The sequence below is a fragment of the Andrena cerasifolii genome, chromosome 1 (assembly GCF_050908995.1).
Source record: "Andrena cerasifolii isolate SP2316 chromosome 1, iyAndCera1_principal, whole genome shotgun sequence".
Taxonomy (NCBI): Eukaryota; Metazoa; Arthropoda; class Insecta; order Hymenoptera; family Andrenidae; genus Andrena; species Andrena cerasifolii.
Genome location: NC_135118.1, coordinates 34,145,231 through 34,159,270, shown reverse-complemented (window position 1 = coordinate 34,159,270; position 14,040 = coordinate 34,145,231). Strand labels below are relative to the sequence as shown.

Sequence of the window (14,040 nt, the reverse complement as noted above, 5' to 3'; positions counted from 1 at the left end):
GCGAGTGAGTTACACTTTGTTCTGACTTTCTAGAGAATCTAGAGTTGGAGTATGCGGAAGATTCCAGGCTGCTGGGAATGTTTCTGTATCGGTAAACGTAATAGTAAACGTACGAGTGGGACCAAGTCAAGCGCTTCGAATACTTTGGGAGATATTAATTATCCGAACTGCTTGGGACCGAGGTGGTTCGGAAATTAGAATTGTTCGTACATGCATGAATTACAAGAGTACTACCGAGCTAATTTATAGTACGCAAAAATCAATCAATCGGTACCGCTACACTGGTTCAAAGAAGTGGTGGGGGGATAGCGATGATGCAGCACTGGTTCGGATGATTAACGCTTTTGTTATATGTATATCTTTATAATTGGCGAATTTTATTAACGGAATATACCGGAATATTTTGCTACCAGTATTCAGGAGATAATACGTACCTACCGCTGCGAACTCTCTAAGTTTCACTACATAAATTAGTATCGCATCGACAATAAAGTCTGAAGCAACTCCACTTGCGCTAAACTTATTATATACAATTATACATTTTACCTGCGCAACTAAAATTCCATAGACAAAAATAGGTACTACTCGATAAGCAGGACAAGGGAAAAAAAAAGGGGTTCTCGATTGCTCTGGCGAGTCGGTAGTTTCTTCCTCGCGGTACCATTTCACCGATCGCTCCGACGTATTCCCTTTCACGAAACCGATCCCCCGAGTAGATGCGGCGTTCTGGATGATCCAGAAGAGGATACATAGAAATCGTTGCCTCCGCGTCCTCTGTAAGCCGATCCGTCTGCGCGCTGTTAGATCTCGCGTGCTGGCGTTCGCCAGACGATAGGAGAAAGGGAAACCGACCTCCTCCCTGGCGACCAAATTGTAACGCGCATTCCAACGAGGAGGGTGGTGGGGAGGGTGAGCGAAAACGCAAAACAACCAGCGCGTTATCCTTTTCCTCGAGGATCGCGGGACCGTGACAGTGAACTCTCTACAGGAGGAATTCCGTTCGAATCGAGATATCGGTATAGCCGCGTCAACGCTCGGGTATTCGGTGAAAAGGCTCGAGGGGTGCACGAGGCGCTTCAGATTTAGTCCTCAGTGTGCTTCTTTTTTTACGTGTCTATGTTGCACGATTCTTCAAAGTATCTTGTATCTTAAAGGTAGTAGTTGGATGGTAGAGAACATCGTCCCTACTTAAACCATCGTATGTGGTGCGATGTGGGGTGGAAATGGGTGACAGAAATTCAGAACTATCGATTTAAAAAGTTTTGTAACGATAGGTGTCGGAGTTGGACAGTTGGGGAGTTAACCTATCGAATCGAATCGGGAATCGATTATTTCATAAATTTTTAAACCAGCCGAGGATAATTTAAATTTCTCTCGAATGGGATAAGTTCCATTACAGAGATAGCCGATTTGAGAAATAAATTGACTCTGGACACATACGTATATAATGCGTGTTTTTGTCGAATGTATGGAATGTCGCCTAGGGATTCGGCTGGAATTATTTGCAGCACTGGTCATTACCAACGCGATAACGTAGCACGGACCGTCCACTTTATGCGACTTTCAAAAGCGAAAATCTCGTTAATTAAACAGAGTATTCGAGAAAGTTCGTTTCGATATGCAATCTTAATTTTGACAAACATTCGCAGTTTTAGCTTTTTTTTCAAGGAAAAGAGTTAATAAATTCCACCAAGTATTTGAATTCTCAATAATGTGATGCGAAAACTCGTGGAAGCTCTTAGTTTTGTGTTTCATGAAAGTGAAGCGCACAGACACCTGAAGTATCTCCTCCATTTACCGCTCCTTCTCACTCTCTCGTTCGATATTTTTCTTTCGCATAATAAATTACAAGCAACAAGAGCAAACTTGCATTAACGTGGCGTGAAATCTGCAAGTTCGCCATTTCCTCCTCAGTGTTAGCGCTTTAAGCTCGTTTGCAATTTTTATAGAATTTTTAATCATTGATTTTATCTTTTATCGCGGCAAGATAGAAAGTAGCAGTATGGGGCCAGCGTCCAGGACCTTGTTCCTTGAACTATCGTTAGCTGATTATTTACAGCCAGCACCGGGCCGGAATTAGCGCGCGTGAAAACCAATACCTACGCGATCTCGTAACGACGCGACGCCGCCCGCGGAACATGCTCCGCGAATAATTGTCCGGTACCATCGAGGATCATTCTTAACGATGCCACATTATTTATCTGGAATTTCTCTGTGAATCGTTTGAAATCACACGCTCTCTCCTAGAATCGGACATCGTGTTTGCAGTTGTTACCAACAACATATTTCTATCGACGTTCTGCATGCGAATTTTTTACTTTCTTTTGTAAATCGGTAGGTAACTTCACCGAGTGATAGTTTTATTTATTTCTTTGTATACAGGATAGAATCCCATGAGTTACAAATTCTAGAAATATATAGGTAATGTAATAAGATTACAGTTAGGTCAGTTGAAAATTAGAAATTATAAATACGGAAAGATACAGTACTGGAAATATTTATTATATCAGTCGAATATTTAACGTGAAAGAACTTTTTGCGATTGTTGAATGTCAGATATCTTGTTTAAAATAAGTTAATTTCAAAGTGAGCTCTACCCACAGGACAGCCCTAGTCTCGTTATGCTACTAATCCGAAAGAATTCGGTTGCACCCCTTCGAGGGCGTTTATTAAGTAAACGTGGTAGGGTCACGAAACAACGTTCAAACTGACTATAAAATGCAATTACTTTATTTGCACGTAACTTGATTTAGTAATAGTAATCATTAAGAACACTAGTAATCCACTCCCCTACCGCTACTATGCTACTAATCTAGTCTGTACTGTCACTGCTTGTCAACTTCACGCCCTAGATAGCTGCCTAATTTTGAAAAAAGAGGCGAACAGCCGGGTCTGTATACTACGTTACCAGTTACCACTAACAAGCTGTCCGTAGAAATCCTACTACTAACTTCAAACGCTGCTACTATTATTAATTATTAATTCACCGTAACATTAAATCATTCTATTTAAATGTTTCGGACGGTTTGAATGTTTTCAGGCGAAATATCATTAGGTAATCCCCACTGACCGAAAAGAAATAGAAAAGGATTTACAAACTCGATGTATGTAAGTACATCGTATTCAGCAGTCCGTTGACATAAATACCAATAAAAATCAAGCATTCATTCCAACTTCTAATCGATCGATTTGAAACATTTTCCCGTATCATCGTCCACAACAGTGAACAGTTCCATTCCGAGTTCACTCTCCAAGAGTCACAGGAGATCGAACGTTTGCCGTGTTTATACCGTTTCCCACGTTTATGTAAATGCGCGCCCGAGAGAGAGAAAAAAAGGGAGGCAGCGTGGACTTTCAACGCGATCGCTTTCACCCATCGACCGTTGCTTTTTTCTCCGTCGAAATGCGCTTTGAAAATCCTGCGTTTAAGGAGTGAATGACTTTCGCCGTTGGCCGTCCCGCGAATGAGATAATTTTACGCCAACGACACATCCCTGCTAGAGAATTCGTGTATGTGGATCGTAACGAACGTGACGGGAACTCGAGCCTCTGTTGTGAAATCAGGGAATAGGTATTCAGTGAAACGTAGATATCTAGGTCAAACGATACTCTATCTCGCGTCCGAGGATCGAGTGACGCAGCTTCCACCCCTTTTCGCCTCTTCTTTCTGCACGGGGGAGGGTGGGGGGTGAAGGGGTTTTAGTTGACAATTGGGGGCATGGTAACTGAGTGTCTTAAAGATTTGTAGGAGGATTATCGAAGGGGCGAAGGAGATATAGGTACCTACATAATTTCATTTATGCTTATCTCAGGTTTTATCTATTAAGGGGGGATTTGTTCGTATAAATAATATAGGACTTGGATTTTTTATACAGTTTTTTTTTTATAAAAAATTGTACAAAATGGCTTCTCGGAGCACTTAAAAAAAACTGGCCCACACTCCCGGGAAGTGACTGGATCATCTGAGATGGAAATACAAAAAAGATATATAGACCGGAATATATTATCTTTGATCCAGCGTAGGATTTTCGCAAAATTCCAATTATTTTGGAAATTATAGCAGTTTGAAGAATTGACTTTAATTTTTTACATAAAAATTTACACCGAAATGCTCGCAAAAAATCGAATAATTGAAATATTCAAAAAATCCTACGCTAGGTTATAGATAATATATTCCTGTTTACACGTATATCTTTTTTGTATTTCCATCTGGGATGATCCAGTCATTCCCGGGAGTGTGGGCCAGTTTTTTGCAATGCTCCGGGAAGCCATTTTGTACAATTTTTCTTAAAAAAAAAAAAAAAATTTCTAGCAAAATAAAGATTGCTTTAATTTTTTTAACGAAACTGACACGAGGGGACGAAGGAACTAATACGTAATCATATTTACATAGTCAAATGTAAAAAAGTCCAATTGTTTTGCAATTATAGTAAAAAAAACTGAAAAGAGTGAATGGGTCCTAATATGGAACAGCTAGGAAATTTTTAAAGAAAACTTAAAAATCTTTACATTGTTTACTAAAGATGAAGATTTATTAAGTAGAAGATACACATAAATAAATATACATAATTTCTACGAAGCCGCACATTCTTCGTGTGCCCACTGAAAGCACCGAATACATTGAGTCCACTGTTCATTGTCATTATTTTTTATAATTACCATCGTAAAATAAGCATTCCCCATCATCGTCGTCATCGTTATTATCAACTTCATCTATGTTACTCGGTATGTTCCATATTACGTACACACATGTTCCGACAAGAAATTAAGAATTATACTAACAATAAAGTAACTTTATTGGTAAACTATCGTTGAATAATCAAGAACACACATATTTAATGATAAATTATGTCAAAATAATACTTTGTAACGTACCTTCGCTACAATATTTAACTATTTGTTGCACTTTTCAGAATCTTTTACACTCCACGAAAAATATAAACTTTCCTCTTTCAATAATAGATGCCCGACTGATGCTCAATTGTCAGTATCATCGTCTATTGTGTCTGGGGATCTAGTATACGCTATTACCCGAAGAGTTCTTTATTTCTTTATCGAAATTTTATCAAGTTCCATATTACCTGCCTTTACCCTACGTGGCAACAAGCATTGCAGGGGTAAACCAGTTGTTCGCATAAGTATCTGCCATTTCACTGTTTGAATAGCTCATTATGTTGAATTAGTTTACGATAAGCATATCTTGCTTCACTCAACTTAGTTGTATGTACAGTCAATCCTGTTATAGCGCGATTAATTCGTACCGCGTTATAAGAAACTCAGTATGACATAGTACAAATCATATTAATTCGAACCGCGTTATACGGAAACCCCATTATGAGAGTACCGCGTTATAGGAGGGTTTAACTGTACCACTAACTGGTCCATTCACGACACGAGTAATACATGATATGTGTACAAATTTGTCTGACCTCATGAGCCCGAAATCTTCCAGATACATAAACAGTTAACTACATTAAGTACTTAATATCCAACTATGTTGTGCTACATATGTACGTTTATGTGAATATTTTTTGTTATTCGTGCAATACCTCCTACATACCACGATCCACGAAACACCCTGTGCATAGGATGCATATGAAATATCTGTGACGCGTTGACGACGGTGTCGATGACCCAAGGTATTGATAGCAAGCAAAACTTTTCATGTTGTTAAACAAAACTTTTTCCATCACTTTTTCATGTTCCATCGAACCTTGAAATTCCTCAGCGGCGTTGAACATGTCAAAAGCGAGCCACAGAGAAAGCGATTAATTAGTTGAGCCAGAATTCACCACCGTGACGGCTAACATTGATCGCGACTTACTAGTAAAAGTTGTAAATGAATTCATTAACGGTGTTCGTGCTTTGATCTACTATATCTCACCACGATCGACAAATAGTTCTCCACCTAAAAAAAGAACAGAATGGCAATTGAAAGTTCATTGCTAAAAATGGTCATATTTTCCAAAGCTGTCTTCTCTGCCACACAATGTTGCATCAGAATCATTATCATCTAAGACTCATTTTGACAAGCTCCATTAGGGTTTCGTAACACTAGTAGGTATGTACTACAACTTCCAGCATGTGTCATTCTACGCATTAAAATAAACAGGGTGACTCACCTAACATGTAAACTTAAAATATCTCCGTTGTTTGTAATGGTACGAGAAAATATCTCAGGAAAAAAATGATTGCTAGACAAAAAGGACAACATATTATACATGGCTAAATTTGTATTTTTATTGGCTATAACGTTATAGTAATGAAAATACGTCATCCCATTAAAAAAAACCATCGATGATCTTGCAATTTCGGGAAATATAACCTTGAGACAAAAATCGTCTCTGTCAGAATAATTGTCTCTCTGAAACAAACATTGTTTTCCTTAGACATTTTCTCGTATCGTTACAAACAACGGAAATATTTTAAGTTCAAATGGTAGTTGCTGCAATACTGGCGCAACGTTTCTGTAACATTGTGGAAACGTTACCAAACGTTGCCGTAACGTTGCAGAAATATTGTAGGAACGTTGCCGTGCAATATTGCACCGCAAAATTGATGCAACTATGCAGCAATAATTCTATGTCCGCCCCGTGCAATGTTGCACGACAACGTCTCAGCAACGTTACATCCGCATTGCGCTGCAACCATGCAACACTGCAAGTTTACTGCAACCATCCTGCAACGTTGCCGCCACGAAGTGTGCTGTATAGGTTAAGGACATCCGCCGGTCAAATCGCGCGAAAACATAGGTGACTTTTATGATTTTTTCTAGAAAAAAGTATACAATGTATGGGTCTGAAACTTTTTGCACATTATTCAAAATCCTAGAGACAAAATGGTATGAGTAATCAGAACAACATTATTCCAATCTCCATCTTCTCATATAAATCTGTTTACAGTTCTGTTCGTACGTGCTCCTTGTGAGATTTACCTACATCAATTACCAAGCACCACCCTTTACAGCCACTGTTACGTCATTAAAATCGAAAACATGTCGAAGATCAAGGTCCACCCAAGCGGTTCCTAGAAAATCGAGAGGCGCGTTTGGCGTAAAAGCGCCCAGGTGAGGCAACGAGGTCCAGCGACAGAACAGACCAGTGGAGACCGCTGCAGACCGCTGCAGACCGCTGCAGACCGCCAATGTGGAGCACGTCGGTGATGTTCTTGTTGGTCGCGTTTTGGAAAGCATGGCGGGGCGCGGCCAACGTTAGACGCCGCGACGCGACGCGACGATTGCGTCTGTGCGCGCAGGAACGGCAGAAGAAAGTGTCGATTTCCCCCGAAAGAAAAATGCACGCAGCTACATGCTGCCTGGCGTTGTTCAGCTGGCCGTTTCGTGCCCACACGCCAGGGTCTGCTGGTGCCCCACACCCATCGAAGCGGGCGCGATCTCTTTCCAGGGCTCCAGGGCGCTGCGCCGCGCCGCGCCGGTGGGAGGGCACCGGTGCCCGTCTAGTCTCGATTATGCTCTTTTTATCTTGTATAAAAGAGAAGAGGCCTCCACCGACCTCCCGCAATTTATCTGCACCGGCTGGAGCACGCGGAGCACTCCTTGGGAGCAGCGGCGCCGCGAGAGAGAGAGAGGTCTGCACTGCCCTTGCCAAGGATTAACCGCCACCCCAGCGATAAAGGGCTTAGAGAGCGCTGAAACTCGGTTGAGGATTCGGCGACATGCGGTGCTCGGTAAGTGTTGGATGTTTGTTGGTGAAGGATTGCTGTTTCATGAGATACGAGGTTAATCTTGATAAAAATATTTTTAACGCAAATGCAATAAAATTCATTAGATGATTATAAAAATTTATGTAAAGAAGAAAATCCATTTTTTCTTTTCTTTTTACAATTCCCCTTCTTTGTACCCACATTGCATGTTGAAATAAAATGGGGGAAAGAAAGAACTCTTAAGGTGCGAATACACGTTGAGATCATGAGGCAACAATCCCAGCAGCAACAACTAAATATGAATAATGGAAATAGTCGCGAGATCTGAGATTTTTGAAAATACATATATCATACAAAATAATTAAGAAATAATAGAATAATGAAATAATTATCTCGCGAGATTAAAGTCTCATGCGAGACCCGATTTTTTGTCTCATTGTCGATTTGCACCTTTACTGACTTTAGTTGCAAGATAGTAGGCGTCGATTTTGGATCGTGGTGCTGGAGTTAGTTATAGTACAGCCTTCGTTATTCGAGTGCCCGGATATTCAGGTTTCAGAAAATGAAGATTTCACTGCATCGTCATTTTAAATACTCTTCTCTCATTCTTAATTAAGTTATAGAAGTATCTCTTTGCTATCCTTGCGTATCAAGGAGTTACGGTCGTTGACTAATCAGTATCTCTTACTCTCCCTGTATAGAGAGAACTGAAAAATGTTGAGAAAAGTGCGGTTTATTTGAGATAGAGATTGATAATGAGGTGATACAATAGATACGTAAGAGTTTCGGCGAGCGTTGTCGAGATACGAGAGACTACTGCTCTGTATAACCGAGCGTATGTATGTATGTATGACCGCGAAAAGTAAATACGAAGTCAATCAGGTGTTCGAGAATGTTGCAGGTTTCTTGCGGCTGATGTGAAAAGAGAGAGAGAAAGAGAGATGATTCTGCCCAGACACTCCCACATCCGCGCGAATACTTGTCATCTTTAGAGTACCATACTATATCAAAATATGCTTTTAGTTTCTACAAAATTAAAAAATACCTCCTCCCTTTGAAGCTTGTATCTCCGCCAACTTTCAATTATGATCCACAGGTTTTCTGTATTTTGGTGCTGGCGGTCGGCGAGCCTCTCGTTGCCTATGCGTAAGTATACTCTGTGCGAATAAACCGTGTGAAATTGCCATTTCTTCTAACAATTACAAAATCCTCCTTGGAGACACAAACGATTCCCCATTTAAGGATGCAAGCTTATCGATTCTTTTCAGCAATAGGGTGGTGCTAGTGGTCCCGCAGCAAGTAAGGCGCAGCCACGCGGTACCTTTGCGACCAGCTGCCCCTCGTTACAGGAAATCGTCGCATGGCGGAGACTTGCACTTTCGCCGGTATCACGGCCCCTATGGCTCGAAGAAACCTCTGTTCCCCAATCCGCCCTTCCCTCACGGAGGAGACGACTTCGACCAAGGCCACGAGAACGTGAACCACGTGCAGATACCTTACGGAAAGGAAATTAGCCACGCGGTATCTTATGGCAAAGGGTACATCCCTTACGACCGTATTAAGGACAGCTTATCTCTTGGCCGCGAAAGGTAAACAGAAATTTGTATGTTAAACAGGAGATATATTTCCCTGAGAGCAGTTGGATTTTATACTTTTTCAGTTATGGAAAGGATATAGCTTTTATGACAATAATTAATTAGTGTTTCTTTAAACTTCGGTTTCAAAACTTTTCGTTCGACTACTGTGATAATCTTTATGGTACCGTTATCGAAGGAAAAGTTTTGTTTATTGGATAAATTCGATTATTGAAACCGAATCGGCTTACTGTTCAGTCTCTTTCAAAATTGTCGATATTGAATAAGTAATTTTGCGATAGTAAAGTTGAGCGAGTGCCTGTCCTGCAATTATTACATAAATATTACTATAATAATTGTTCGTGAAGGTTTAAGAAATTTTAGGATATAACATATAATATAAAAGATATTATTGTCTCTCGTCTTTGAATATACATATTAGAATACACGTACGTTACTTGCAGACAAATTATAGTTATTAGAGTTATGCAACGAGTTGTAAGAATTTTGAGTCTGCGTGGTACTTTGAAATTTTCGTTGAAGGAACTTGTATTTGGTCCGCGAAAGAACGACGAGCGTTAGAACATGCTTGTCTGGTCACTATCGAAATGTTCCACTGCGCCCAGTATAGTAGACGCGTATCACACCGTGCGATCGCCCGCGCCGCAGCTAAATCGACACAGTTCGCTTTATCGTTCCGACAAAAGACAAAGAGAATATTGAAAGCCAATATCCCCATTAACGATCATGTCCCATTTATGGACCAACTACTTTCACTTCTCCATCAAAAGTACCCAATGAATAAACGAGCGTGCCAAGGAAATTGTACTTAACACTGAAAAACTTGAGATTGGTAACATTCTACGCATCACATTCATGATTTATTCATGACTCGATGCATTATTCATACCACGGCCCAATCAGCCAGCCAAGTAATTTATTAAGCATAATAAACAAATGACCATTAAGAAAGAATTTAACGAGGCCACAGTAGACACACGTAGGTGAAAAATCTTACTATAAACTCAAAAAGTCACCGACCGAAATTCATCTACGCATTAAGAGGCACATACATGTACCTCGCCATCTTGCACTCGAGCAGAAGAAAGCACACCAACACGCATCCAAAATCCCCACAGACCCCACAAAAACAAGGTTGAAAAGGTTCGTGTCACGTAGAAACTTTCCCTTTCGAATTTCACTAATTAATGAGGGAATTACAGGTACCCAGAGTCGCAGGAGCACAAACAGCCGGAGCCAGAGTACGCGTCGACCTCTTACACCTCGACAGGGCCCGAGTTCTTTCCGGACCCGGACAGCGCGCTCAGCTACGACGAGAGGAGAAACGACCTACAGTCCCTGCAGAAGCTCTACTCGTCCAGGTCCATAGAGAAGGATCTGACCGCGAACATCGATCTCGGCGGGTCGCTCGACCAGGGGAAGGGGAAAGGGCAGGGGCAGGGGCAGCTTCTCCTGCTACAGCAGAAGGCGGCGGAGCTGTATAGGAACGTGTCCCCTCAGCCTCAAGGCGACGTGATACTGCCCTCCGGAATCCCAGCCGCCACCATCGGAGGCAGCAAGGAGGGCATCGTTCTGAGGGATACGGTGTCTTTGGACCACTACCAGCAGAATCTCCGAGAAATGACCAAGTCCTGGCCCCAGTTCCTAGCTACTGGAGCAACCACTGGTTTCCAGAACCAGCAGGTTAGCCAGCCTGTTTCAAATTTTGCTGCCTCCGTCAGCTGGCCCCTGAGCTTCGCTCAACCGAAACAGGGGTACGCTGTGAAGGAGGACACCATGGAACCGCCGCACGATTTTAGGAACATGCCTATTCAGACCAACTCCTTCCAGGCGTTCGCTTTACCAGTGAACACGGTAAACACGATGAACGCTGCCCTTCCGTCCTTTGCGCAGACCGTCCACGGGTAGCTTAGGTTTTGATTTAGAGATTTAGACGCTTCTGTGTTGACATGCATGGAGGATTATGCGTCGGGGGTTGGTGTACGAGGGTGGATTGAAAACTTACAGGCCGAGAAGGAGTATATTAGGGAGGCAGCTCCACATGTACCTTATTTCACCGGCTACCCCTAGAAAAAATAATTCTGCGTCTAGTGCTGCCTCTCAGGATACAAATTTTCCAATCCACCCTGGCATCTCGCCGTTAGGCTCGGAATATAATTATTAGCGGGCTTGAAAGGGGATGACTAGTTTGGGGGAATTTGAGATTTCCGAGTTCGGTAATTGTGTTTCCTGGAATAGAATGGAACGTTCCGCGTGCTCCCGTCAGCCGAGGCTGTGGAATTTCGGATTATATGTATACAATGCAAAACTCTTAGGTATACCTCGAGTACAATATTGTTAAATAAATTGACCGCGAGAGGGTGTTCGCATTAGCAGAGAGTGCTTAGCGTACGGGTTCTAATGTGTTCCTAGCACATCGGTGAAAGTTATTTTTTGTCTATTTGTTGCTGCCAAGAAGGATGATAGAAAGGCACTTGCGCTCGTAGAAAGTCACCTGGCAATTGCGTATTACATTTCGACGTTAACGTTGGATTTAAGGCGGTTCCCTTAGCTCGAATGATTAGTACACATTTTGTAGATTCTTCTAGGTTGTACATACATATACATAGTGGAGTATTAGTAGCGATATATCAAAGACTGTATTTTTACGTTCCACAACGAGACATTCAGATTTACAATTGTTATCGTAGAATGTGATTTTGATACGTGTCTTCACTCTGTGAAATCGACTCGGTTGAAACGACTGCTGTCTAAAGATGTACAATGCGAAAACGAAATGGATCTTGTAGCTGTCGAGCTTGAAAGATAGATACTAACCGTTTTGCTTTTTTCGACAGGAAGTATGATTAAAGATTTGAATGGAAAATGAACTTTTTGTCTCCTAATCGTTTAAACGATTTGGAATTGACGATGATATGCAAGGTTGTTAAGTGAAATACATACGGAGATAAGAATCCAAGGGAACTTGGCAATTTTTTATTCTTCAAGAGTAAAAGTCGGGATTAAAGTAACCATCTGGTAAAATCACATAAAGTACATGCTATAATCCTTTTTATTGTTGCAATAACGACCTTGTCAATGCTCTCGCAATGAAGTCATCTTCGCACTATTTCACAGTCATTTCATAATCCCCATTATGACTTCTTTATCACCCGGAAAATGTAAATTTAAAAACTTCCAAACAGTTTGAAAGATTATAACTTATAACCTGTAACTCTAACAGTAGACTTCATAATCTTATTACTATTAATTACGCTAGTCTAAAAAAATCCTTTATTCTGCCTGACAAGATATCATGATGATTTCTTTTGAAATTCTCGCATGTAAGTATCTCTATCTCTGTTTACCGTTTAAACTTTCCTTCGACCATCAAAGTACACCGTAAGAGTCCCGCTCCGGCTGCCGGTAATAAACAATCGGTTCAAGTAGTTGCGAGATGAATTAAATGCATCGAATGTCCTCGCGCGATGATCGAATGCTACGGTCGCGGGGATCGCATCTTCCCTGTTTAGGTACTTTCACTCTGAGGTCCGATGACCGGTTGAACGTTCGAAAGTCGTGAAAGTTTCCCCTCTGCCGCGGGGAGACGCGATCCTCTCGATCCTCTGCCCACGCCCCGGCTTCTCCTATCACCGATCTGAGAAGGCGCCATGTTGTCGGCTGGGTGCACTTGGAAGCTGGAGGGTCAACATCGAGGACAATGCCGCTTGAAGGTTTCGAAGCTTCGAGGAGTTTTCTTCCTTAAAAGATTTTGCAGCAAGATTCTAGGTTATCTCGCGGAGCAAAATACAATTTTATTTATGCAAGTTTCTGGCTACATTGGGGATTGTAGAGTGGGCTGATTCAGTTACGTCTTCTTCAGTTTTAGGCTCTGCAGGCTGCGAAAATTTTAGTTTCTCTATGCTTTCCACTGCGGTTCCTTCTCAATGTGATTGGGATTTGAATTAGAATTCACCGTTATTAACGACATCACCTCTTGATGGATAAGATCGAAAGGATATGCGTGTGTAAAAAGTTTCATAGAGTCTAGCGAATTGCAGCGATGGCGATCGTTAAAGGGTATAAGGTGGGAAACAGAATCTCCACAGTAGTGCGAAGGAACGTTAGCTTTGTTACTTTGTAAGGTTTCTCATGGGAGCTGGCTTGTGAAAGGAGAAGGTGTTGACGGATAAAAAACCCGTGGAAACAAGATCGAGACGAAGGCACATATAGTTGTCACTCGTTGCTAAACGGGATAAACCAGGGAACTACGTAAGCTGCTCGAAAAGGACCTAACGCTTCACAAAGGGGCAATCTAACTAAAACGAGAATTTCTAATAAATATTCCAAATTTCTTTCCCCGTTCACACTTGAAATTTGTGCAACATCGATATCATCTTGATTTAACACGTTCTAAAGAAAAATTAAATTCTCCTTTTGCACAATTTCTTTCGATCTATCACGATCCGATAAATTTGCCTGTTTAAAAATCTTCGCTTAATGTAGGTACTTATCTTTCTAAGAAATTCCTCTGAATTAATCGTAATTGATTTATCGTATATAAAGATAATAATGTTTCCTCACATTTGTGGGCAAAATCCTTTTTCGAATAGCATCTTTTCGAAAACGAACGACCTGAGAACGCACCATATCTCTGAACGACGCTTAATAAAGCCTTCGTCAAATTTAATCGTTGTACAAGAGAAAATACACATACCGAACATTAACTTACTATTACAGCTGTTTACCCGAAGAGCAAGCAGGAACAGTAAGAAATGATAGCGTTAGACGTGCCGGAAAAGTG

At 41.3% G+C, this 14,040-nt stretch overlaps 1 protein-coding gene across 1 annotated transcript; it reads left to right on the top strand.

The window, feature by feature from the left end:
* The first annotated feature begins 7,674 nt into the window (after positions 1-7,674).
* LOC143373672 (uncharacterized) lies at positions 7,675-11,165 on the top strand. Its single transcript, XM_076821132.1, has 4 exons — positions 7,675-7,686; positions 8,759-8,808; positions 8,931-9,251; positions 10,460-11,165. Exons 1-4 carry the CDS (start codon positions 7,675-7,677, stop codon positions 11,163-11,165), a joined length of 1,089 nt encoding a protein of 362 aa, XP_076677247.1.
* The last annotated feature ends 2,875 nt before the right edge of the window (positions 11,166-14,040 follow it).

Coding starts and splice junctions, on each gene's coding strand:
- LOC143373672 (XM_076821132.1), top strand. Junction 8,809..8,930: donor GAGCCTCTCGTTGCCTATGC/GTAAGTATACTC, acceptor GATTCTTTTCAG/CAATAGGGTGGTGCTAGTGG. Junction 9,252..10,459: donor TTATCTCTTGGCCGCGAAAG/GTAAACAGAAAT, acceptor AGGGAATTACAG/GTACCCAGAGTCGCAGGAGC.